Below are 26,927 nucleotides of genomic sequence, written 5' to 3'. Positions count from 1 at the left end.
ACCAGATGATATAACGTTTGGATTTTATCATATAACTGCAGTCTTTGGTTTCTGCTTCTCTACACGGTCATTAGCCTGCTGCTTTAGGCAGCAAAATAGTAGCCACATCTTTTAATGAGATAGGACAGTCTCATTAATTATCTGGTGTGAAATGGCAGTTCTGTCTGCGGTGTGGTATAGTGGTAAGGAGCAGGTCTTGTAACTGAAAGGTTGCCAGTTCAATTCCCTGCTGGGGCACTGCTGCTGTACCCTTCGGCAAGGTACTTAACCCACAATCGCCTCAGTAAATATCCAGCTATATAAATGGATAACATGTCCCACACACCTCCACAGCTGCTGGTGTCTTCTCTCTTCTTTAAAACTATCTTCCTTTGTTAAGGTATGAATATTTTCCCTGGTTTGGCTTCCTGAAGGGCTTTTAATCCTGTTTTTCCATGTGATGCTGTCTGCGACTTGCACAGAGACAAACACCCTGCCTCTTATCGCTGCTTTGACCTTGAGCAGGCAGTGGGGTGCATCCTGGGAAAAAGGCCACATTGTAAACACCTGGGGCAGGACAGTGGGAGAGAAGAAGGGAGATGAGAGGAGAAAGAAAAGATCTTTCCTGAAGAGAGGGGAAAGAGAGAAGAGAGGTGGACTCCACACCATTATGCCACATGCTGCCCTGCTCCTTACCACTACACCACACTGCTGCTCCTTACCACTACACCACACTGCTGCCCTGCCCCTAACCACTACACCACACTGCTGCTCCTTACCACTACCCCACACTGCTGCTCCTTACCGCTACACCACACTGCTGCCCTGCCCCTAACCACTACACCACACTGCTGCTCCTTACCACTACACCACACTGCAAAGGAGTTTTCAAAGTGGAGTTTACCTGGATAAATAAAAACTGAATAAGCAAATAAAGAAACAAAAAACTTCCAAGAGGAGTAGATTGAGGGATAACTCTAACATGACACTGATGTAACAAAGAACAATTATCAGCTGAGCAGATTTTTCTGGATTTTTGAAGCCAAAATTCAAAAATCAATAACAATACAAAGTCATATTCCATTCACTGCAACACAGATGATAGTTCTCTGTTTTATTTACCTTGTAAAACAATAAACCCAGCTATATCATTGTACTTTTTTCAGGAAATGTTTACTTCTCTCCTCGGTTCTCATGAATGAAGTAACACACTAAGCCCGCCCCCTGAATCGGTCTTGTCCAATCCTTTCTTAGCAACGACTATTCCCCGCCATTTTTCGGACAAACAATACGAGAATTCACGGGGGCAACAATCTAGCAAGCAGGTAGACTAGATCAAACACTATGGTTAAACGGTGCTCCTGGGGCACCTGTAACAGTGACTCCAGGTACCCGGAGAGGTTGGAGGGAGCGTTTTTTATTCCGTTCCCAAAACCCAAAGCCAACTTGGAGAAATGCATGCTTTGGATTAAGCTGTGTTGCAGACCGCACTGGCAGCTGAACCCAGCCAAGATAACGAAAGACATCTACGTCTGCTCCAAGGTAAATTAAACACCGCTATAAACGATAGCCTTATTTACTTGACCTCGCATTTTATCAGCAATCGTGTATAAAAACTCGACAGAGTATCAAGGTGCAAGTAGACGTAGGTGTATCCTCTATGTTATCGTCCGCATACATTTGTGTTCACTATAAATGTCATAGGATTAACTTTAACTACCGTTAACTTTAACAGTTGTGGCTTGGTAGCCAGCATAAGAGTCTAACATCTAGTTTCTTTAGCACTTCATCGATGGGAAACCAACTGCAGAACACCCACATCCGGTTGATGCTGGGGGCAGTGTAGTGAAATACCGACCACTCCTCAAAAACAGGTAATGTTCAATAAAGCCCGCGCTTCCCAGTGCCAGCCAAGGATGACTGATATTCATGGCGATTTCATACGATTTCACAGTTTGTCCTTCATTCATATTTAATTGATATGACGAAAAGGCATGGATGGTTACATCACATTGTTTGAAATGTCGCATGCATGACATAACACATAATATTTAAATAGGTGTAGTCGCATTGTAATAGGTATAAGATTGTCTGTTTTGGTAGAGATTTTTAATAACATACCCTTTACGGTGTTGTTGTCCTTTGCGCAGAGCAGTAGACTTGCCTCAGTCCTCGTTCTGTCTGCACTCTTTTGATAATTTCACGGCGTTGATGTAGCATAGCATAGACTACTGCAAACACTTTCGGAGATTAGATTACATTAGAATACATTAAACAGCTGTTTTCTAAAAGCTGTTTAATAGTTACTAAAGAGGTTCGCTCAGGAATGACTTTTCTTCATACAGCGCAAATTAGGCAGGTTATAAGATTTTCGCATTTTACCATACAATAAAAGTTAAAACAGAGGAAGGGAATGGCGATGCTTGAATTCCACAAACGGATACCCTAATTACATCCTAAATTAAAACGCCTCAATAATCTTGATTACAAATTACATTTGCGTTGCTTGTGCGCTTAAACAAAATGCAGTCAACAAAGTATGTCTCTTGCGGAGACACAAAGCATGGACGAAAAAGTTCAAAACGATCGGAGCGTGATGTTTTTCATTGACCGCATATAAGGGAAGAAAGACTCAAGTCTTTGCTGAAACACGACTCGTACGCATTCCTCTAAAACATGTGGGCACCGTCGTCATCCTCAAGAGTAGAGCAGGGGTGATCCCAACCCCTGCTGGTCCAGAATGACGTCCCGTGACGTAGCAACAAACACAAGGGATCTACACAAACTGTATACGTTCTGCAGTTACATTTACATTACAGATATTGAAATACATAACACAGTAGGTCAGTGTCTCGTGCCCGACTGCAGCCACCAGTCACGCTGTGCAGCTGTGTGCAACATCATGCTGTCTGCAAAAGTTTTTTGTGCTCAACATCTGGCAGGGCGGTGAATTAGTATTTGATATTTGAAGTAGGTAGACGGACGGACATTGTTTAAGGTGACTAACCCATCATGAAGGAATAACAGCTCTTCTTTGTTAATTAGCTCCGTGAAGCTCTGTCACTTGAGCGCTGGACACACGCCGGCTTGAGCGCGCTTAAATTTTCCCTCGACTTGACGTCATTACATAGGCTAATGGTTGAGAATGACGTTTGGACGGCGTTTGCTGTTAATAAAGCAGGGTGGTGGTGTCTGAAACGGATGACTTTGTTTCTAAATACAAGATGACTCCGCTCCAAAAAGTAGACAGGGCTTGCGAGCTGGCGTTTTCAGAGCGGGACAGTTAGCTAACTGTAACGTACCTTTAAGCGTAACTGGGATGCGGTAGTTGTCAAAGTATGTTTAAGAATGGAAGGCAGGGATGTGATTGGCTGAATTGCCTTTGTTGCCATGGCGACGGCAGGGGGGGTTTGGTAGCGTTGCTGTGCGGCGTGATCTCCGCGCTGCTCGGATGGAGGAAGCAGCGGCTGATCCTCTGGCACAGAGCGAGAGAGACAGACATCTGTATTAACACACTGTACACTGCATTAATGTATGTGCATCATTAACTATCCTTAACATATTATGCTGTCCATCCAATAATTTTACGATCCTTCTTGCCTTCATACTCAAATTTTAGTCACTTATATTTTTTTCACGGTGGGTAGATTTTTTTTTTTGGGGGGGGGGGGGGGGTGTTGGGGGATTTTGAAATGGGCACAGGAGCTTTACCTCTGACCCCTGCTGGCACAGTCTGAGGTCTCGTCAGCTAGCAGTAAGCGGGATCTGGACAAAACTTTGCTCCTTATGCAAAGCTGCACTTCAAGTGTTTTCAGTTCTATTGTGAATACTGAAATGCATAAGGCCATGGGCAAGAGTTTCACACTCGAATGAAACTACCAACCCGAAAGAGACATCTGCATGTTTTTTCAGTTTCCCAAAAGATGTGACACTTTTCCAGATTTGGGCCAGTCTGTGCAGGCAGTTACAGGTTTGCTCAAAGCAGCGCGCTCACTCAGTGTTTAACTCTTTTCGTCCCCCTCAGCATCTGACAGTGAACCGAACCAACCGGCCACTGATATTAGAAGCAGGGACATGTACAGATTGTTGAGGGCAACTGACTGATCCTACAGGAATGGTGTAGGCCAGGGGTGTCCAAACCTCTCCTGGAGGGCCACTTGTCCTGCATGTTTTAGATCTCTCCCTGCTCCAACACAGCTGATTCAAATGATCAGTTTGTTATTCAGTAGCTTCAGGAGTTTGTAACAAATTGATCATTTGAATCAGCTGTGTTGGAGCAGGGGGAGATCTAAAACATGCAGGACAAGTGGCCCTCCAGGAGAGGTTTGGACACCTCTGGTGTAGGCTGTGCAGTCAGCGACAGCTCTTTTCAGTGCAGGTCACTTTGTTTTGTAGCTCTAATGGCCCTGTGTGTGTGGTCCTGACACCTGTGTAATCAGCAGGAGACTATAAAGATCATGCTGTTGTCTGCCATGTGCGGCCTATTGTCCTGCGAAGCCAACACTTTGTCTGATTAACCATGTATAAATTGATGTAATTCCATCACATAGATGAGTATCCTACATGCTTTTGATTAGCTGCCTAAAAGGTACTGTTATTCTATCAAATAGAGTGCTATCCTACATGCTTTTGATTAGCCATGTAAAAGTTATTGTTACAGCATCAAATAGCATAGTTATCCTAAATGCTTTTGCCTGTTTGTGTGCTCTTGTTCTGTAAATTTGCAACTCGGTCTTTTCAGATAGCTTCTTTCTTCTCTCTGTTTTCATTTTCCACACATTGCTGTACACATAATATGGGTCTGACTAGTCCTGCTGGGATTGTCTGTTTTACTTACATACTTTTTTATTTGCTTATGACTTTTTTCACTGTTTTTTTTTGACATGCTGTAGAATTATTATGTGCACCAAGCCGAATGTGCGTTTTTCTTTAGAGTACACCATTGCAATGCACACAACATTCCACTTGAAATATTGTTCATTTAAATTGTATTCAAAACTTTGCATGAACTTTATTTTTTTAGATGTGAATACAAGGATCCAAATCCCGGTTCAAGAGTTTGCAGTTGCCATTTCGTGGGTGGAAAGAGGAAAAACGACCCCCATCTTTTAAAGAGCAATGCACACAAGTCCCAGATTTTCAGTGTCCCATCGCAAGAGGAAATGCCAAAAGGGTAAGATTTTAGGTAAAACACTGCAAAATGGGCAACGCTTAACACCACGCTGAGCTTTGTATTCTGGCCGTGTCGCTGATCAGTTTAACAGTGAAATGCTAATAAATGGTACCTTCACCATGTTCTGCTTGTGAAATGGGGGTACTACTGTACGTAGATATTTACTGACACACACCCCGCCCACTGTTCTTTCTGTGCAGGAGAGAAGTTCTCTCACAGGTCACTGTCAAAAAAACACATGACGATGATCGTACCTCTGCCCCTGAAACTGTGGAATCTGACAGCAAACCAGCACAGCTTTTTCCAGAGAGATCCGAGGCCTTGCTCTCGAATGTAAAAACGGAAAAGACCAAAGAGGAGCTGACACCTGTGGAAATACAAGGTAATAAAAGTGTTAACTGGCACTACATAGGGACTCAGTACGACAATGAAATATGTTGTAATCTGTTGAGAAATCTATTGTTCACCCCAAAAATATATTGCAAATACATACATAAAAATCAAAATTTATTGCTGTATACCAAAATGGCAGCAATTTACATATTTCAATATATTGATTGAGCTAAAAATTATTTGTATAACTTGTATGGTAAAATGGGGAAACTATGGCATTGGCATTGCATTTTGCTGTACCCAGAAGTGCCATGCCAACATGGTCCTTACTAGCTTACCAGGAAAGCATGAGAATAGGTTGTTTCACTGCCAGGGGCTGTGTCCTTCACAGAGGGTGTGGCATCCTAGGGGTGTGAGATTGACAGTTTGGTGTGAGTGCAAGGACTGGTAAACAGACCCATGGTGCACCGGCCCCAGGCTCAGGTGAACAGGAGGAACTGTAGCAGTCCTCACCGAAATCACAGGGGCGTGAGGGTAGGGGGGATAAGGGTACAGAGAGACTAACTCAAACTGTCAAACATCAATCCTTTCAGTGCTTCCTTACTGTGAACTGAAGTGTTTAACGTCTAAAACGTTCAATGTAAACTCAAACCTAACTTTATTCATTGGACGAAACTGCCTTTGGAGAGACCGAGAAGGACTGTGTCAGAGAATGTCACTCTGCCGTGTTTGTGGAAATAAAATAAAATAATAATTACAAATCTTACCATTCCTGTGTGTCACGATTAAGTGCTCATCAGTTTACGCCAGTGAGTTCAGCGGTAAGGACTGGTCATGCGAGTGAATTGGGCACACTGTGCGCATTGGGATAATCAGCTTTGTGTCATGTGACGCAGCTTGTCGATGAAAACGCTGTGTGGCAGCGGAACTGCCTGCGGGACTCCCCCGCGAAAGTGACGCACATTGTGTCGCACAGGGCGCTGTTTGATTGGCCGATTTTTTGGAAGGCGCTGCAAGTGCAGGCTCCGAACTCCCTCCCTCCGCGTGGAACCGGAGGCGAAACCCGGAGCGCAACTTGACCCTGAACTCTGTCTTGAACACACTAAGCACTTATATTTCCTAGGAGAATTTGACGTCATACGTGACCAGTTTAACCGCATCTTAACTTAAAAGTTTAATCGTAAAGACAGTGCAAGACAGGGCACATGTTACAAATGGCTTACTTTTGCTTTTATCGGATTCGATGCTACGCTGATAGGTTCCTCTAGATCCAAAATGGTGTTCGCAGAGGGCGCAGTTGCATAGCTTTAAAGCGCACTGCTCTGCGGCAGTTGTCAGGGGTATGTCGAAGAGTACGAGGGGAGGGAGGCAGGGGGGGAGAGGGTGTGATTGGCTGAAGAGGCCTTGTTGCCTTGGCGACGCTGGGGGGTTTGGTAGCGTTGCCGTGCGGCGTGATCTCTGCGCTGCTCGGATGGAGGAAGCAGCAGCTGATCTCTGACACAGAGCGAGGGAGACAGACATCTGTATGAGCACAGTGTACACAGACTCTCAGCTGTTCTGCTAACCTGGCACAGCATGCATGAATGTAAGTACAGCATTGAGTATGCTTCCCAGTTGTTTTCCGGCAAAGGGTAATTTAGGGATAACTGCCGCTTTAAGTGTTCAGAAAGAAAACTGAGTGGTATTCAGAGAGGACGTGGCAAGACAACGTTCATTTCCCCTGCATGTGTTTAGAGCACTTGCATTGTCGCGCACTCTGGAGTGATAGTGCATGCTATAGCTACCGAGAACGGGCTATTCGTGTTGCGTTTGGGAATTTCTTCTTGTTCCGTCTGTGTGTATTAATTTACTTTTAGTCCCATATGGTTTTGCGATGCTGTTTGCTGATTACCAAAATATGAGGTCCATTAGGTCAAACATTTTGATTATGATGGCCAACATTTACAACTGCGTGATATATCTGTGTGACAGTCTTCCTTAGAACTAGCATTTCGGCTCGGCTCTTGTGACACCTTTCTTTTTTGCAGTTGTGCGCGTAGCGTGATTTTACTGACTGGATAACCGTTAGCTGCGCTGTACATCGGTATGCAGTTCTGCAACAATAGCTACCGAGTGGTTTCACGATTTCATGTTTGCTTTGGTTAGAGTTCTGAGATATATTGGCCAAAAAGTGTGGGGCGCGCGTGTAATCCCTGTAAGATGTGAATTTATTGTGTGTTCACTCTGGACGTGATATTTTGTGAAGTCGAATGGCAAAGGATAAGCTATATATGATTCTAATTGCGGTTCTTTCGGATTTTAGTAAGCGCTGGTCAGCGGTAACGACTGAACATCAGCTACAACGGCGAATTGTTACTATTGAGGGCTGGAAGTCCGGCTATTTTGTGGCGCTTTGCGAGAATGTAGGGCAGCTGTGTAATATGAGTGCTGAGGGGTGGGATCTTGCTTTTTTGTTTATTCGCTTTTTGTCCTTTCGCAGTCGGTGATTTATTTATTTTTTAAACGCAACGCTGCGTTTTAATTTAATCTGCGCTCATATAAAAATCGACGGCGCGGCGTGGGTTTACGGGGCGACGTGTGCGCATTATTTCCGGCGATTCTCGCAGTTCGAGTCGAGTGAGTGACATTGACACGTGGTCGGGGGCCAGCGCATAGCTGAGCAAGCGAAAGGGCTTGCGAACTTCTGTCCTCCGTTCCGCTCCGGCGGTCACATGCGCTTATTTGCGGGCGCACGGGAGTTCCCTTTCGCTCCGACGCCCTATGCGCGCCCGTGAAATAATCCAGATGAGGCGCTCGCGTGGAACCCCGCCCCACGTGTCGCTACGAGAGCGTGGTGTTTTGGTTTTAGCCGTGCTCGCCAGCTTACTCGAGGTACTCGAGTCCCAGCTCTGTATTTCAGAACTACGCCTGCGAGGCATTTGTCAGATGCCCTTTGCCCACGTGAGCAGACAGACGTGCCTCTGTTTTTAAGTTTATTAATAGACATCCCACAGCTGTCTTTCACTTGCCTTAACTGCACTAGAACCGATTGATTACAGAGAAAGCTCAGCCTAATAGTGGCAGTTATTTTAACTGTCCCAGAGCCAGCTCCCAATCACCCACTTCTCCCAGCTGGGGGCTCTTTGGGGTATCTTTGGGATGAGGGTCGCCTTTTTCTAACGTTGTAATGTATTCCCCTCAGGACAGGTTGGTGGAAGTGGAACGAGTTAGGTAATTCACCTGGACGTGCAAAATTTCATTGTGTGTAGACTGCTTGTATACTACGAGCAGAAGCGTTTAATGACTTGATTTCAATGATTACTGCTGGTGAGGTGGGTGGTGTTTTTGATCAAGGTGGAGGGATCAATTGGATGTGAAATGGAGTTATGTTTCAGTGTCACTTCTGTTGACTTCTTCTGCTTCTCTTCAGTGATGGGGTTGCCTGGCGGGTCAGACCTCTTGGTGGGAGGCTGCTCTGTAAGTGGCAGCATCCCCATGCCACAGACAGCACGTACCTGATCCAAACTGCCCCCCCCCCCCCAACTTGAGTGTTCTCAAGCCCATTTTTTCCACCCTGCTGGTTTCAACTTTGTGGCACACCCAAAGGGGGTGCCCTTTAAACATGTGAGTTGGATGGTATCCTCTACCTGCGCATGATCCAAACTGTGCCCCCACCACCACCACCACTTGACTGTCCCTGAACCCCTCTTTACCACCCCTGCACACTGGTCTCACCCTCACCAGAGGCTCCCGGCATGGGACACGTGTCAGAAAAACGACTTAGCTTCATTACGGTGGAAAAGGTGTCATTGGTGTTGGTGCGTGTGTCGTGGGAACGGCACTCTAAGCTGTCATCACCAGCTCTGTGTTTATCAGCTCCCTCTTCTTCCAGGGGGTCACCTGATTAGGGGTGTCTGGGACTTTTTGTTTTGTTTCGTTTTCATTATGATTTTCCGGAAGTCATTAATGGTGTCCGTCCCGCTCTCAGCAACGAGAAATGAAGGAGATGAGAGGTGATTAATAAAAGAGAAGAGAGGGAAAAGGTGGACCTGTCTCTCTCGCTGGCGTGCGGGGGGGACAGGGCTGGGCTGTCACCGGAGCCATCTGCTGCCTCGGTCTCTGCTGTTCTGCTGGCACAGAGTGTGAAGTAGTACAGGAGAGATTCGGCTCCTATATATAGCCTGCGTGTGTGTGTTTGCGTTTGTGTGTGTCTACATGTTTGTGTCCATGCTTGCTTTCCTATGTGTGTGTATGTGAGTGAGTAAGTGTGTGTGTGTGTGTGTGTGTGTGCGCAGGTGTGTGTGTGTGTGTGTGTCTGTGTGTGTGTGTGTGTGTGTGCATGTGCTTGCATGCGACTGCGTTTACACTTTACATTAGTGTGTTAAATAGTTGAAGTGTGGCCATAAATGAAATTACAAACGTGTATGTAGTGCTCACTGTGGCCAAGCAGCTGTGTTCCGCTGTGTTCAGTCATGTTTAGCTGTGTTTAGCTGTACTCAGTAGGACACAATTTCTCTGTCAAGTGATTGCTTTCACATGAGAGGGGCATGCCGGGTTTGTTAGTCATTGCTGAGGTTCTTTGCGATCAGCTGAACACCCTGTTCCTTTCACCTCAGTCTCGGTTGTCTCCGATTCCACTCCTGGAGTCATGTGATCCAGTCGTAATTCCAGCTATGGAATCGACTGCTCGCTTCTGCCCTGGAAATCAGGTCCCAGAGCAGCTGCCCTCAGTGCATTGTGGGAAGTCTCTGCTCTCTGCAGTAGTACTTGCGGGGAGGAGTGTCCTCGATTGCACTGTCCTTGTTCAGAGCGAACTGCCTTTGGCTAAATGACAAGGTGGACTTGATCCTGCTGAGTGGGTGGCTCACCACACAGATGTTCTGTGGGTGAAATGTTGAGGAGGTCAAAGTGCCAAAGAGCAAGAGGTGGAGGTGGCTGGAGGGAGAGGTGGGGGGAGAGGTGGAGGTGGGTGAAGAGAGAGGTGAAGGTGGATAGAAGGAGAGGTGGGGGTGGGTGGAACGATGGATGTGGGTGGAGGGAGGGTTGGAGATGTGTGGAGTAGAGGCAGTGTAGAGGCTTTGTGTCATGGCCTTGGATCGGGATGCCGTGTCAGATAGCAGTCATTTATTCTTAAAGCCTGTTGTCTCTGCCATGATGTGATGGCTTCAGAATAAACTGAGCCTAGTTTTCTCGTTGAAGCAAGTTTCAGCGGATGGAGAGCAGCCAGCTGGCATCAGTGTTCCTCATCTCATGCTCCATTAAGGATTCATAAATCTTTTAAATCAAATTCATAAGCTTGGTCTTTCCATATTGTCCACTGAGGTGAGATCCAGTGATTGGCACCTGAATTCAGGGGGTCACATTAGGTAACCTGGTCAGCTTTTTTTGGGGGGGGGGGGTTGAACCTAGCTCTGGGCCTGGAGATGAGGAGACGCTTAATGACACCAACTGCCCATGCCATTTCTCTCTCACAGGCCGGGTCATCCTCTCTCCAGCTCTGTGAGTAGTCCAGGAGGTGGGACCTAACCCAGAATCACCTCAGTAAATATCCAGCATGTAAAAACTGTAACTTATGTAAGTCGCTCTGGATAAGAGTATCTGATAAATGACAGTATAATATAATACTGTATAATAATGTAGTAATAATATAATAATACAGTGTAACATAATATAATATTTACTGACATTAAGGAACTGGTGCATTTTGGTAAAATGTTGGCCATGGTGACGATTTTAAACTTGATGAAGCTGCAGTTTGACAGGTTAAAGAGATGTTGTAGTGGTTGAAGACTCTCTCTGGAGTGATTTCATTTCTCTTGTGTTCATGCGTCTTTGACTAAAGAAAGACCAAGGTATTGCCATCAGAACTGAGGCGGGGGGGGGGGGGGGGGGGGGTGTATAGGCTCCTCTGTGGGTGTAGTCCTCTGTCTCCTTTATAGTATCCTCTCCTCCAATCAGCTGTCAGGATGCTCTCAGTTGACCTGTGAGGAAAGGGCATTAGGTGTCATGGCGACCGCAGTGGAATAGTGTGGGGTAAGGATTCACGCCCCTGTGTTACCCTCAGGATCCAAACACAGCTGTGAGTGCTGTCTTTGAAGGCAGCGCTGGGGGTGGAAGTGTGAAACAGGGGCAGATACGCCTGGAGCTGTGGGAAATTCTGCTTAATAGAGCAGATTAATTACATTAGATGAGCACGTCAACAAAGCGAAAGGCCGTGTCTGGTGAGGAGGAATAGTCAGTTCAATCTCTGTTAAGTGGCCGTGTGTGTGTGTGTGTGTGTGTGAGAGAGAGAGAGATAGAGAAAGAGAAGGCGCAGCGTGTGTGTGTATATGTGTGTGTGTGTGTGTTTGAGAAGGTACAGTGTGTGGAGCTGGGCTGAAATGTATGCCTCTGTGTGTGTGTTTGTGTGTGAGTGTGTTTGAGAAGGTACAGTGTGTGGAGCTCGGCTGAAATGTATGCCTCTGTGTGTGTGTTTGTGTGTGAGTGTGTTTGAGAAGGTACAATGCGTGGAGCTCGGCTGAAATGTATGCTTTCGTGTGTGTGCGTGTGTTTGGTTGTCCATCATGCAGTGAGGCCCAGTCAGAGTATGCTGCAATGGTCTCAGACGGGGACGGTGCTAAGCACTACGCGCTCTCTCTGCAGTGCTACGGACGGCTGTCGCCAGGTGGAAGTTCAGGTGAGAGGTCACTGCGATTGCCTGCCTGATGGCCCTTGACCTCCAACATTTGCCAGGTGCTTCAGGAGACCGTGCACCCAGTCCCTCGCTCCTCCCATCTGCTTTCTCTCCTTCTCTGTCTCTTTCTCTTGCCCTCTCTTGTTGTCTCTCTTTTGTTTCTCTCCTTTGCTCCTTGTCTTGTTTAATCATTAAGTACTGGATACAGTCCTCACCATCATCATAATGCTCTGTGTTGTAATAACACTCATCGTGGTGCATTGGGTTTATTAACAGTGAGTATTTGTGTGTGGGCAGTGACAGAGGTGGCCAGTGGTTGCCTGGCGTTGATGGAGGGTTTCTTCCCTCCGTGGCAGTGTTACAAAAGCATAGAGGCCTGAGTTGCGGTGGGTGTTCCAGACACTTCCTCTTTCACTTGGTGTTTTGCTTTTTTTTTTTTTGCCTTTTTTTTTGGCCCCTTTCGTTGTGGGGTCCGTTGTCATGGCAACATGCCGGTGCTTGTAAGGGCGTGTGTGCTTGTGTCTTTGTGTGCGTGTATGTGAGTGTATGTGAGCGTGTGGGTGTGCATGGGTACGTGTGTGTGTGTGCATGCGTGCATGCGTGTGTGTGTGCGTGTGTGCATGGGTGCGTGTGTGTGTGCGTGTGCGCTTGTGTGAGTGTGTGAGCGTATAAGTGTGAGTGTGGAACACCTGTCATGCTGGGCTGTTTTCATCAGTCTCTGTGACATCATCAGCACGTGCCCGGGTGATTCCCCAGGTGCATGTCAGTCTGGTCTCTCTCCCTGCATCCCTGCACACCTCTAGTTATGAGCTATACACACATATATTCCACTCTGTTGAGCTTGTATCTGTGTCTTTTATCCCTTGTCCTTGTTTTTAACTTTTAAGTGAAGCTTAGAGAGTTAGCCTGATTAATTATTTGTTGTATCACCCCCCCCCCCCCCCCCCCCCCCCCCGTAGCCAGTGGGCTCTACACTACATTGTGTATTGGTGTTAAAGGGAGTCAGCGAGCGAGCGAGTTTCGAACCGAGGTTCTCACTGGTCGCTGCCAACCCCCCTGCCAACCAGCGTTGTTACCAATTGAGCTAAAGGCAAATTGCCGTTAGCCTGTCAGCAACAGCGCTTGTTAGCCAGATCTCGGGGAGTGACATAGCCGCTGAAACTGCTCAACTACCTGCTACCTCTTAGCCGACAGGCTTCACACAGGGCTCACACAAGCTATTCATTTCAGCTCTGCTACACCTCCACCACCCACAACTGTTGTTTGTGAGAAACAGAAGAGAGAGGCTGAGGTGTACATTTGAGGGCTATCTGTTACCAGCAACATTTCCTCAATTCGCACAGTTCAAAAGTTTCAGAGAACAGTTGTGCTAATGCTAATTCCATGCTACGCTAATGCTAATGAATGCTAATTCAGAGTGTATTGCAGATGCTGATACCCTGATGCTGATGCTGATAGATGTGCATTACTGCTGGGTGTTACAAATGATGAAGAGTGCCACGCCTACCGGCCTCCCTGCCTGTCAGAAACCGGCTGTAGCAGCCTCACCTGTGCGAGGCTGTTAGACTGTAGCACTCTAAGTCACTGGGTCTGGTTAGTTGGTAGTGGTGAGTGGAATTCCCTGGGTGGTGTTGTTGGTTCAACACTGATTTGAAACTGCTGAGCACTTTGAAAACATTAACCTCCTTCTCCTTCTGGATTATCACTGTAGTTATTCTCCCCTATAATAGTGTTTAAGAGGCTTGTGTTGTGAAATGTGACCGTGGGTAAACACAACAGAGTCATTGTACCAGGGGCAGTGTTGTGGCATGCTTAAATCTCACGTTGGCTGCAGTGTTTGGGTCTGCTCACATCTCACGTGTTGACTGGCTCTTTTTACCTGTGAAACGTTTTTCAAGAGATTACCTTTCACTGAGCGGCAGTGTAGCAGACCGCATAACCGGAACATAACCAAAAGGTTGCTGGCTCGTTTCTCTGCTGGGGCACCCTTGGGCAAGGTAATTTTTTCTTCAGTAAATATCCAGCAGTATAAATGGATGACTTGGAATTGTAACCTATGTAGGTCACTCTGGATAGAGTATCTGCTAAATGACAATAATGCAATGTAAAAATTATATGTAAATAAATATATATAATTATATACATAATGATATATATGGGTGACAGTGTAGCAGAGTGGAAAGGAGCTGAAGTCATAACCAAAAGGTTGCTGGTTCGATTCCCTGCTTTGGCACAGCTGTTGTACCCTTTGGCAAGGTATTGCCTCAGTAAATATCCAGCTGTATAAATGAACAACGTAAAAATTGTTACCTACGTAAGTCGCTCTGGATAAGAATGTCTGCTAAATGACAATAATGTAAAGTAATGCAATGCGTGTTCAAGGAGATGATTTTTTTTCAAGACAAATTGGAAGGCAAAAGGCTTTAAATCTGACTGTCGTTACTGGCAGTTTTTTTAACGGCGGCAGGTCACCTTCCTGTTGAGCGGTCACATCGATTCCCGCCACGATCCGTCACCGTCAGGAGGCATTAGGTCGTCCGTCAGTCTATTTGACAGCGGCCGGAAGGCAGCCGGTGGCGTGGGATAGTGAGTCTCGGAGATGTGTCCCTGTTAATTATCGCAGGAGGGAGGCCGCTGATCCTGATGGGGTTTGGTCTGCTGCGCTTCAAACCTACCTCTGAAGCTGCTGCCGCAGGTTTCAATCAATCACTTGGTTAAGTTTTGTTTCGATGCTGTGTTTTGACAGTCAGCGTTGTCACAAATTTTGTGACAAATTGTCACAAAGTTGTCACTAATTGGGGGAAAAAACAGGTTCCATGTTTCACACGCTGCAATGTTCGGGGAGGGAGGGTAATCGGATGAACTGATTGGGGTGGTCCTGTGCCAGGGGGCTGCGGGGGGCTGCGGAGCCCAGCCCGTACCGGCGGGAGAGGTCAGGGAAGGGAGCTCCAAAAGTGTCTCTCTTGTCTGTGGCGTAAGGGAGTGCGAGGACTGTGTGTGCTCCTGTGCGATCATGGAGTATTCTGCTCAAATAAGACCCACAACTTCTGTGCTCCTTCTTTCACCCTCTCTCCTCCCTTTCCCTCCTCTCTCTCTCCCACTCCCTCCCTGTGCCTCCCTCCCTTTCCCTCTCTGTAAATGTGTGTCCCAAAATTTTCAGTTAAATTGAAAATGCTTTACTGGCATGTAATTCAGCAGTAACTATTTCCAAACCGTGGCAATTTGCAGTCGACCCTGCTACACAGTAATACAATAATCTCTCTCTCTCTCAGTAAAATCAAAAGAAGCTTTATTATCTTTCCCAATTTTGCGGAAGCCCCAAGGTATCAGGTTAAGGAAAGTTTACAGAATAATGGAACATACTTTGCTCAGGGAGGATAGATTAAAACATAAGTGGGGGCTATACAGAAAAATAATCAGAAAGAACTGTTGCGATGAAAGTAATAGTGGAGTTTTGAGGAGATAATGATCTTCCTCTTTTTCCTCTCCCTCTCTGTCTCTCCACATTCCACACAGAGAGACTTTCTGACAGGAAGTTCTCCCACCAAAATGACTGTGGGCCTTGTGTTGTTACCAAGGTAACAGCAGCAAGAACAGGAAGTAAATAACAAGGAGTGTGTGTGTGTGTGTGTGTGTCTGTGTGTCTGTGTGCGTGTGTGTGTGTGTGTGTGTACGTGTTTTGTTTCTGGTGTTCTCAGTTACTGTATGACAGTATAAAATGAGACAGGAAGATTGTGCAGTTGAGGAAGCCACTTAGGGACCTAACCAATTGGAATGGTTAACAGGGACGGGGAAATGGACGACACTAGACCTCACAAGGTCAAGACAAGTCTCTCCTGATGTGTATAAACGTGCCCCCAACTGCAGTGGTTTGAGACTCACAACTGCATGCCTTTGCTTAGGAGCTATACAGGTAGAGCTTCAAATTGCACCTCCAGCTTGTGCTTCCTCTAGTGCTCCAGGTAGATCCACAGGTAGATTTTCAGGTAGAGGTTCAGCTAGCGCTTCAGGTAGACCTTCAGACAGAGATTGAAGCAGCACTCAAGCTAGAGATTCAGGTTGTGCCACACCGTATATAACAAACCTTTAGACTGAATGTCCTTATAGCCTTGGTGTCTTCTTCCACTATATTGTATTCTATTCTTTTCTGCTCTATTCTGTTATGATTAGTAAGGACTTAATAAGGAACCTAGTGTGATTTTATGAGTGAATCTTTCTGCCTCAAATTACATATTTTTACACTGGTTTATAAGTGAACAGTGAGTATTTTGTCTTTGGAATGAGGGTTGGGATGTGATCAATGCAGTAGCAGTTAAAATAAAATAAAACTAAAACTAAGTGTCCTGTCTCACACCCAGAGCCTGTTTTGGTGGCCACTAGGGTGACCATTGATAATAACAGTCAGAGAAGGTCTGGAAGCTCTTCAGGTGTTGAGGTGGGAATTGGTGTTATGTAATGGGTATAGATATTCAAATAACCTATGTGTCTGAGTGCAGCGCTGAAGACTTCCTGTACTCAGGGTCTGTGAGGAGACGGGCATGCTGCCGAGAACGGTTTAGCTTTGTGTTGCTAATTGAGGATAATGAGGCCCATCCGAAGATAAAGCAGGGGGCTTGAGTGAATGGGAGACCTGCACTCGCCCTCCTGTGAAGTGGGTAATCTCAGCACGGTGCTCCCCTGACCCCCTCTGCATTTTCCCACAGTTTTTTTTTTTGCCTGTGTAGCTTTCATGGGAGCAAGGGGCTGACATCAGTGGTGTTTTTGCAGGCATTGAATTTCCAGAGATGTTTCACCCATATCCGCCCCCCCCCACACACACACGTATAGAAACACACATAGACAGACACACTGACACACACACACACACACACACTAACACACACTGTTGGGGCACAGTCAGGATGTGTATGATGGTTCTCTAAGGCAGCAGCTATCCGCCTGTCCACTCTTCCTCTAAGTGAGATTGACACCCTGGACCTGATCTGATGATTCATGATTCATTTTCATGATTTAACATTTCTGGAGAGGAATCGGAGCCTGACACAGCAGGCCGTCTGCAGCTCACATCCTGAGAGTCGTGACTCATCTCTGCTCCAAGGATGATTTATTTATTTACTGCTGAGTGCCTTTCCATGCGTGTGAATCTGGCAGCTGTTGAGGGTGAGCCCAGTTCATCCCCCCCCGCCCCCATAAATTGCCGCTTCTCAGGAACTGAGAGAAACCCCCTCTCATCTCCTGATCTGCTGGGCTAGCTCCGAGGCCCTTCACTGGGCCTGTGTAGGATGGGAAGTTCAATCAGAAACTCCCCTTTTCTCCCCTGCTGCCCTGCCGTCTGCTCTCTGTCATATCGTCCGCTCTCTGCTGGGGCGGAGTCCTCCTCCCTGTTTCCCGCCCCTCTCCCCCCTCTGTGTGTAGCTCCCCCTACCCCATGCAGGTCCCGGCCCGAGTTTGACCCAGTTTTGCAGAATCCACTGCGTAAACCTCACTGACTTCGTCAGTTCATTTCAGGGAAACCTGTCTGCAACAGAGGTGCATCTGCAGTAGGGGGGGCAGTCAGAGAGGTGTGTGTGGTGTTGCACTGTACATTCATGGACAGAGGTGTGTTTCCAGGGAAGATTTGATGGAGGTGGGATTGAAATAACTGTCACTGACTGTGCATCAAGTAGTGAAAGATAGTATATGGAATTGTGTTTGCAGTATTGATCAGCGTCGGTGTGTGTGTGGAGTAGGTATACACAGTAATTGTAGCCTTAGATGTTGGTGTGTGTAGTAGGCATATACAGTAGTGGTACCGATAGATGTTGGTGTGTGTGCAGTAAGTTTAGGGAGAGAGTAAGAGAGTGACTGTTTAATATCTGTATCCCACAATCATTTAAGTGCACGCATAGTCCATGAACCTAAAGGAACGTGACAGGTTAGTGTGAGAAATTAAAGAAGAGCATGGGTAGCAGTTTCAGAAAAAGGTTTTACTGTTTTTTTTTTTTTACTGTTTTTCTCTCCACCTCTCTTTCCCAGTCCCCCTCGGTTTGATGGGTCCGGTAACGGGGATGTCCCCTGATAAGAAAGCACAAACCCCAGGGGTGAAGGTGGAGCGGGCCGGGCTGAGGGGCACTTTTGGGACGGGGACCCCACCTGAGGCGGAGAGTGCCACCAGCCCCCGGGCGACCAGCCTGAATGGGACAGGCATGGGCATGGCTGAGGGCGTGGCCGAGGGCGTGGCTGAAGGTGGGACCGAGGGTGGGACCGAGGACGAGGAGCTGACCGACCTCAACTGGCTCCACGAGAACCTGCTGCAGAACTTCACGCTGGGCGGGGCCGACCCGCATCCCCTCTTCTGCGCTGGGGAGGGCCGGGGCTCACCCCGTGCCCTCTCCCCCTCCCCCTCCCCCTCCCCCTCGGACTCCCCCCCTTCCTCCGCCCCACTGAGGGTACGGGGCCGGGAGAAGGGCTCCCTCAAATCTAAGCCCCCGTTCTCCTTCTCACTGCTCATCTACATGGCCATTGAGCAGTCGCCCGGGAAGTCTCTCCCAGTGAAGGACATCTATGGCTGGATCCTCCAGCAATTCCCCTACTTCAACAGCGCCCCCGCTGGCTGGAAGAACTCGGTGCGCCACAATCTGTCCCTCAACAAGTGCTTCCGCAAGGTGGACAGGAGCCTGGGCAAGGTGAGAAGGAAACTGCACAGGGGGTTGCACAAGAGACTCACCTGAGAGAGAGATACAGCTGAGAGACACAGACCTCAGTGATATATGCACACCTGAGAGACACATACACCTGAGAGAGACACATCTCTGATATATGCACACCTGAGAGAGACACATCTCTGATATATGCACACCTGAGAGACACATACACCTGAGAGAGACACATCTCTGATATATGCACACCTGAGAGACACATACACCTGAGAGAGACACATCTCTGATATATGCACACCTGAGAGACACATACACCTGAGAGAGACACATCTCTGATATATGCACACCTGAGAGAGACACATCTCTGATATATGCACACCTGAGAGACACATACACCTGAGAGAGACACATCTCTGATATATGCACACCTGAGAGAGACACATCTCTGATATATGCACACCTGAGAGAGACACATCTCTGATATATGCACACCTGAGAGACACATCTCTGATATATGCACATCTGAGAGACACATACACCTGAGAGAGACGCATCTCTGATATATGCACACCTGAGAGACACATCTCTGATATATGCACACCTGAGAGACACATACACCTGAGAGAGACACATCTCTGATATATGCACACCTGAGAGACACATCTCTGATATATGCACACCTGAGAGACACATCTCTGATATATGCACACCTGAGAGAGACACATCTCTCACATACACCTGTGATTCCGTGTGTCCACTCAGGACACACGGAATCTTCTCTGCAGCCGGTGCGCAGACACAGCAGTGGGTGTGCGTTGACACGCTCTTACCTGGCAGAGTGCTCTGAAATTAATAGCCTAATTTAGTCCGTTCTCATAGAGAGGGAGGGGGCAGAGGCTTCCAGTCCACAGAAAAGTGGAGATCAGCACAGATCAGCCTGTTCATTCAGTGTGACTGTGCTGTCACACTGACATCCTCTGTACTGTTTGACAGTTATCGTGCGCTATATGTCAGAAATGGGCCGCAGTGTGGCATAATGGTAAGGAGCAGGACTTGTAAACCGAAAGGTTGCCGGTTTGACTCCCCGCTGGGGCGCTGCTGTTGTACCCTTGGGCAAGGTACCTAACCTAGAATTGCCTCAGCAAATATCTAGCTGTGTAAAGGGATAAAACTGTAACCTATGTAAGTGATGTGTGTTATGTTTGGTTTTGAGTAGAGTGGGTGTGAATTGAGAGTAGGGTGAGTTGCCAGTGAGTAGGCAGAGTAAGCTGTGAGTAGCTCAAGGTCACACGGATAATGTATGCGCATGTGCATGCGCACACACTCACACACAAAGCCACATGTGTGCATGTGTGCATGTGTACGTATGTACAGTATATGTGCATTGGCAATATTTATACAATGTAGTTTATGCCAATAAAGCAAATTTGCATTCAATTAAATTGAATTTAGAGTAGGGTGTAGTTGAGGGTATAGTGTGCAGAGCAAGGGTGTAGTTTAGGATATAGGGCACAGGCTCATTGTGTGTTTTTGGATACCGGGTGATGAGTAATTGTGTAATTTACAGTGTAGGGTGCAGTATAAGGGTGTAGGGTGCAGGGTAAGGGTGTACTTTAGGTTGTAGGGTGCAGTATTAATGTGTGGTAGGAATAGGGTGAGTATAGGGTGGATGGTAGCGTGTGGTATAAGGGTGCAGTGTAAGGGTTTAGGGTATAGGGTGCAGTATTACTGTGTAGTTTAGGATATAGTTTGCAGGGTAAGAGTGCAGTTTAGGGTGTTTGATGCAGTATTAATGTGTGGTTTAGGGAATAGGGTGAGCGTAGGGTGGATGGTAGGATGCAGGGTGACGGACACAGTGCGGTAGCTCAGTCTGAGTGGCTGTGTAGCTGCTGTGAGCTCTGGTTTCAAATGGCACAGACTGGTTTCTGTTTCCATGGTGATGTTTCCTCCTTCCTGTTTATGAGCTGGCTGGTAATCTGAGTCAAGGTTATATTCCCCCTAACGGGCTGAGCTGCAGACAAAGAGCTGGAAACAACCCCTCTCTCACACATTCGCTCTTCTGCGCATACATGCACACACACACACACGCACACGCACACGCACACGCACACGCACACACACACACACACACACACACACACACACACAAGCATGCATGCGGGTACACATGCGCACATGGATGTGCATACAGATACCTACACTTGCACACATGCACACACAAACACACACACACACACTCACAGGCATACATACATATGTGCACTCACACTCACAAATACCGGCACACATTGACACATGCACACACATATATGCACATGCACATGTATACAAACAGACAACACACAGTTCCATGCCACAGAGCTGTGTGAAACTGCATCAGAAAAGGAGATCCTGTAGATGCTTTTTGGCTCCAGCAGGAAGGCTCCAGTGAGTCAGGAAGGTGTGTTGGCCTAATGAATGAGCAGAGGAAATGAGGAGGCTTTGTGTGAGGGGGGCCATGACCGACCCACAGGCCTTAGGACTGCTCTGCAAAGCGGGTGCCAGGTGACAGATTTAGGAAGAACGCCATGGAAACATGTCAGGGTACAGTCTGTGGCTCAGGAGGAGGAAAAATATGGATTTGTGTCATCCATTTTACCTCAGGGTATAACAATCCATACATACTCCCTTCTTAAGAATCCCTGATGTCTGATGTGATTTTGTGATTTTTTAAAAATACTATTCAATAGTAATTAAAATGTTATTTAATTATTAATTTATTTTGATATGAGTTTATATTGGGTTGTGGCAAGGTTGAGTGTTAGTGATTATAAGGAGCAAGCCTGCAACAGCTGACAGAAAGGGCCCGCTTGATGGACTCTAACGGGCGCTGTGGTCATATGACCCAAATCTCTCACCCCCCCAACCCAGGCCAGTGGGAAGGGCTCCCTGTGGTGTGTGGACCCCAAGTACCGGCCCAACCTGCTCCAGGCCCTGAAAAAGCAGCACCTGCCCCCTGGCCACGCCCTCTGCACGGGACACTCCTCTCCGCCCAGGTAAGCCCTGCTCCGCTCCTGCCACCAAGGGATGTAAGGGTCACGTCGAGGTGGGGCCGGGTGAGATGGGGGGGTGTTGTTTAATTTCGTAACACACTCGCTGTGGCGTTGGTCATGGCATCCTCACCTGTCCAAGGTGCTTCAGATGTGAACATGTGAACTCTTTGTCTCTGACTCCATTTCCAGCATGTGTAATGTACAGAGTGTAAACACCCCTCTATTTCTCTCTCTCTCTCTCTCGCTCAGTGCCTCCTCACCCCCCCATCACCTTCTGCTGAGAGACCAGTGCTGTTCAGACAAAGGTGAGCCGTCTCCACCCTCCTCTTTACCCTCCTCTCTAACTCTGCCTTCTCTTCTTTATGTCCCATTACGTGCTTACCAGATGCTCCGATCCAGAGACACCTGCCACTACACCACATGCTGCTCCTAACCACTACACCACACTGCTGCTCCTTACCACTACACCTCACTGCTGCTCCTAACCACTACACCACACTGCTGCTCCTTACCACTACACCACACTGCTGCCCTGCTCCTTGCTGCTACACCACACTGCTGCCCTGCTCCTTACCACTACACCACACTGCTGCCCTGCTCCTCACCACTACACCTCACTGCTGCTCCTTACCACTACACCACATTGCTGCCCTGCTCCTCACCACTACACCACACTGCTGCTCCTTACCACTACACCACACTGCTGCCCTGCTCCTCACCACTACACCACACTGCTGCTCCTTACCACTACACCACACTGCTGCTCCTTACCACTACACCACACTGCTCTCTGGTCACCCTCAGCGGTGTGTTGCTGTTTCAGGGTCCCGGACAGGTGTCTCACGTGGGGGTACCTCGCTTGCATGCTGTCAGGGGTTAGAACACTAGGAGCATCAAACTGCACCTCCTGCTTCCATTATTCAGCCATGCCTGCTGTTCGACATAGAAGGGGTGTCCATACAACACACCATACAACATCCACACAGCGCCCCTCTCCCCCTCTTTTTCTTTCACTTCCTCTTGGTCATTTTTCGTAACCTTGACGACGAAATTGTCCCTGGTGCTGCAGAGTGATGAGGTTTGTCATTCAGCTCTCTTTCTCCCTCCCTTTATTACTTGGTCTCTCACTGTCTTTCTCTCCATCCCTGTCATGCTCTCTCTCTCTCTCTCTCTCTCTCTCTCTTTCTTTCTCCTCTTGTCCCTCCCTCCTCTCTTTGCTCATTTTAACACTTGGTAACAAAAATGTAACACTTAACAGAATAGGCTGGTAACTGAGGTGAACTAACTGGATGCATAAGGTAAAGATGGTAGCAGTAATGATAATAGCAGCAACAGTAACTCACTCATACTTGTAGTAATAATGGAGCTTCCCTGGGTTTGAATCGTATTAGGGAGGGAGGACACACACACATGCACACACATATGCACACACACACACGCATACACACCGTGGCTGTATGTATCATGCCTGTTTTCTCTTTCAGAGTCTGATATTGATGCTGCCACTGCCATGATGCTCTTAAACTCCACTCCTGAGCAGAAGGCTGGCTCGTGTAAGACAGAGCATCCGGTCCTCTCCTTCTTCTTTCTCCCTGTCTCCTTCTCTCCCTTTCTCTCTCTCCATCTCTCCCTTTCTCCCTGCTTTCTCTCACAATCTCTCTCTGTCCCTCTCTCCATGCTGTCTCTGTCTTTTGCTGTCCACACTCCTCTCCTCCCAACTCCTCATCTTTCCCTCTTTCCCCTTTCCTCTCATTCCTCTGTCCCACTCTATCCCTGCTCTCTCTCTCTCCACCTCTCCCACTCCTCCCTCCTCTGTCTCACTCCACTGGGAGTATTTTTGCAAGCCCGGGCAAGAAATACTTGTCTCATATTTTTAGATCTACAAAAAGGCAACTTTGACAATGTCAATATGGGCCAGGACTCTCTGTGTTCATCACCTGAGCTCCAAGACAAAGATGAAACGAGTCCTGAGAGTCACAGCGTACCCCAGATCCTGTGGAGCAGAATCACACAGACCGCTGAGCCAAACAGAGGCACACGCTCCAACAAGCAGATGAGAATTAGGTCACAAGCGTCTTTACATTTTTTTAAACGTATTTTAGGAAAAGAGGCAGCAAAGAAGTATGCAGTGTCTTTTGGAGGGACATTTCTGCACATGGAAACAACACTCATTTGCTGGCTGTTTTCATGAAGAAAAAAAATAGACTTTGGAAAACACTGAAAGAAACTGTTTTTGGTCATCAGGGGTTTGACTTTTTGGAGTGTGTTGCTCTGATTTCCCGGCCAGTTCTCAGCGCGTTGAAATGAGAGTCTGCTGATGTTGTTAGCGTGGTCGGAGAGTCCCCTGTGGTCCTTGACAGTTGATTCCACATTCCTCTATTCCATGGCTCTGAATCCATCTCTGGCTGCTAGAGCACATCGTCTCAGGCTCAGAGCTGATGATGAGCTCAGCTGAAGTACTGAGTGAGAACGGCCAGTCAACGGCCATTTAAAATACAGACAAAATACTTTGAGGAGATACAGAGAGGAGAGGGACCCTAGCACTGGATAGTCAGATGATCTGAGGGGATAAAGACTTCCACTGAGTGCTGAAGTTAGTGATGTTTCCTCTCCTTGGGCAGTGTAAGGCTTGACAGGATTATCCTTTGCCTTGTCTAGAGGAAAAAATGTATTGGAAATTCCAGCACGAAAGAATACGAGTCATGGTTCTCATTATAACTGTCAGTGTGTGTTTCTTTCTCTCTCTCCCTCTCCCATTCTCCCTCCCGTTCCTCCCTCCCATTCTCTGTCTCTCTCCCTCCATTTCTCTCCCCCTCACTTCCCTCTTCCTCTTCAACTTCTCCCTCTGTCTCCCTTTCTGTCCCTTCTCTCTCTCCCTCTTCCCTCCCTCTCTCCCCCTCCCTGCCCCCCATACCTCACTCCCTCTCTCCCCCTCTCTCTCCCTCTCTCAGATGCTGAGGACAGCCCCATGGATCTGTCTCAGAGGGACCTGGTCATCGTGAGCAGGGACCCGAAGCAGGACCACACCTACAGCAGCTCCCCTCAGCAGTGCAGCTCCTCCCACTCCAGCCCCTCCTCCCTCTCCTCATTGGACGACGTGGGGCGGGCCCCGCCCCAAGCCTGCCGCGCTGGCAGTGCTGGTCTCCACAGCGACGAGGACTGCGACCCGGGGGAAGAGACAGGGGTGGGGGCAGCAAAGAGGGGCGCCCGGGGTCACCTGCGGCGACGGCCCTGTCCCACAGCGGGACCCCCACGCAAGAGGGCATGGCCAGAGCTGGACGAGGAGCTGAAGGAGGCGGCGGGGTCTCTTCTGCACCTTGCCGGGATCCGCACTGCCCCGGAGGCATCCAAACGTGGCGTCAGGGGCAAGACACGTGGCAGGAAATAAGGCCTCCTGACCCCTCACCCCAGTCCCGTGTCTTGACTCCTTCTCCCCTTTTTTTGGTGAATCATCCTTTTGGGTACATTTTTTATATAATTTTTCCCTTGCATGGGAAAATCTCCTTTTGCCCAATATGAATAGCAATATTAGCACTCACAAAGGAGAAAGTAGAGCCATATTGAGACTTTTTTGTTGTTGAATAAAATAATAATTTTGAAAACTGCATTCAACAACGACGTCAATTGGATCTACAAATTGGTGCAATTTAAAAGATTTTTTTATTAAAAGAAAAAAGCAAAAAAAAAAATCTGAGGGACATGAATGCATGCTTCCTTCTCCCAGCTGAGAGAATTGAGAGAATGAGAGTCCTGCGGAGGAGCTTCTTTAACACGAAATAAAAACTGCAAATAAAAACGGAAGCTAAAAAAAGAATGACGAGAAGCTGCCACTGCTTGTGGTGGACTCCACAAATACAACACCAAGAGAAATGCAATAATCAACGATTCTGAAACCTGTAATTATTTTATTTTTGTAATCCTGTTTTATATTTTGGCCTGGTGAGGGTGGCTCTGAGGACTTTTGGGTCTTAGGGGCGTGTCTGAACCCTCCCCCACCCCCCAACACACACACACACACACACGTGCCCTGATTGGTCCAGATCTCTGTCCGTTTCCTTTGCAGTCCTGTCCCGATTGGTGTCTCTGTAGCGACGTTGCTGGGTGGGAGGACTGAATCTGGCCAACTTGGCTGCCTTTCTGAAGCAGCTCGTGACTGACCCAAGCCTTCTGTCTGGAAAACTCCCCCTGACCCTTCTTCCTCCTCTTCCTCCTCTTCCTTTCATTGTTTTCAGTGTTATTATTATCATGGGCCTATAGTGGAGTTTCCATGTAGAACTATCAATGGGTGAAAGCCGAAAAAGAAAACTCAGTCCTTCTTAGTGTCTGCTTGGTTTAACATGGGAAAACAGAGAGGGTTACAGAGTGAAGGAGGGTGGGAAAACTCTGCTGTTTCTCCAGTCCTATCCTGCAAACTGAGACGGGTGATCATGGCTGCCCTTTGTTTCTACTCAAATCCTATGCAAGGTGGGATGCTGTGTACAACCTGGCAACCCTTGGGTCTTCAGAGTAGTGTGTTCATGTGTGTGCATGTTTGTGACAGCGTGTGGGTGTGTCTGTGTGCCAGCCAGTGTGTATCAGTGTGTAGGTGCATGTGTGCGTGTGTATGTGAGTTATGTGTGTGTGTTCATGACTAAACCATTTCTGGCCTGGCATTTGAGAGGGCTGGTTAAAGAGGTCAGTGTAGGAGACAGGAGCTGAGTTTCTGCGGGAACTGCCGAACTGGAGGCGTTTCCACAGCAGCCTGACCCGCCTGACGACATGCTGTCAGTCCTAGACATCAGCGCTGTGAGGGGTCGAGTGGACGCGCTGGGGTTCGTTCCGTAAGGGGCTACCGGCATTTCGCAACCCTGGCGCCGGAGTGCGGGAGTCAGCAGATTCTCCCTGCTCGGTCGTCAAACGGTGAGAACTTCCTGTTCCTGGGAGGAAGTGAGACGCAAAGAGACACTTGCGGTGAAAGTGGAAGAGAGAAAAATGCTGGCACGCACAGCGGGCCGAGAATGGAGAGCGTGGGTCACAAGGGCAGGAAGTGACATCAGGTCGGTCGGGGAGGGGAAACGGTTGCCCTTGGCAACGGCTTGGATTCACCTCTTGAGAATCGGAGGGGGGGAGATGTGCTGAGT

The 26,927-nt window shown here is 47.8% G+C and overlaps 1 protein-coding gene across 3 annotated transcripts; it reads left to right on the top strand.

The window, feature by feature from the left end:
* Nucleotides 1–1,292: 1,292 nt before the first annotated feature.
* On the top strand, nt 1,293–26,927 carry foxn2b (forkhead box N2b). Of its 3 annotated transcripts, XM_036551018.1 has the most exons (9): nt 1,293–1,521; nt 1,762–1,853; nt 5,003–5,152; nt 5,353–5,534; nt 18,153–18,802; nt 21,686–21,810; nt 22,057–22,112; nt 23,292–23,360; nt 24,759–26,927. In XM_036551018.1, exons 1-9 carry the CDS (start codon nt 1,324–1,326, stop codon nt 25,193–25,195), a joined length of 1,959 nt encoding a protein of 652 aa, XP_036406911.1. In that variant the 5' UTR covers nt 1,293–1,323; the 3' UTR covers nt 25,196–26,927. The 3 variants fall into 3 exon arrangements, with proteins under 3 accessions (XP_036406911.1, XP_036406921.1, XP_036406932.1); XM_036551028.1 differs by lacking the exon at nt 23,292–23,360; XM_036551039.1 differs by lacking the exons at nt 1,293–1,521; nt 1,762–1,853; nt 5,003–5,152; nt 5,353–5,534 and adding an exon at nt 6,892–7,070.

The sequence above is a fragment of the Megalops cyprinoides genome, chromosome 1, assembly GCF_013368585.1.
Source record: "Megalops cyprinoides isolate fMegCyp1 chromosome 1, fMegCyp1.pri, whole genome shotgun sequence".
Taxonomy (NCBI): Eukaryota; Metazoa; Chordata; class Actinopteri; order Elopiformes; family Megalopidae; genus Megalops; species Megalops cyprinoides.
The sequence above is the reverse complement of the archived record's forward strand: the minus strand, read 5'-3'. Positions and strand labels throughout refer to the sequence as shown.

Bases quoted from the DNA above. Each gene is read 5' to 3' on its own strand.
- foxn2b (XM_036551018.1), top strand. From the start codon at position 1,324: ATGGTTAAACGGTGCTCCTGGGGCACCTGTAACAGTGACTCCAGGTAC. The intron at 5,153-5,352 runs GTAAGATTTTAG...CTTTCTGTGCAG, and splicing joins CAAGAGGAAATGCCAAAAGG to GAGAGAAGTTCTCTCACAGG. The intron at 22,113-23,291 runs GTGAGCCGTCTC...TTTCTCTTTCAG, and splicing joins CCAGTGCTGTTCAGACAAAG to AGTCTGATATTGATGCTGCC.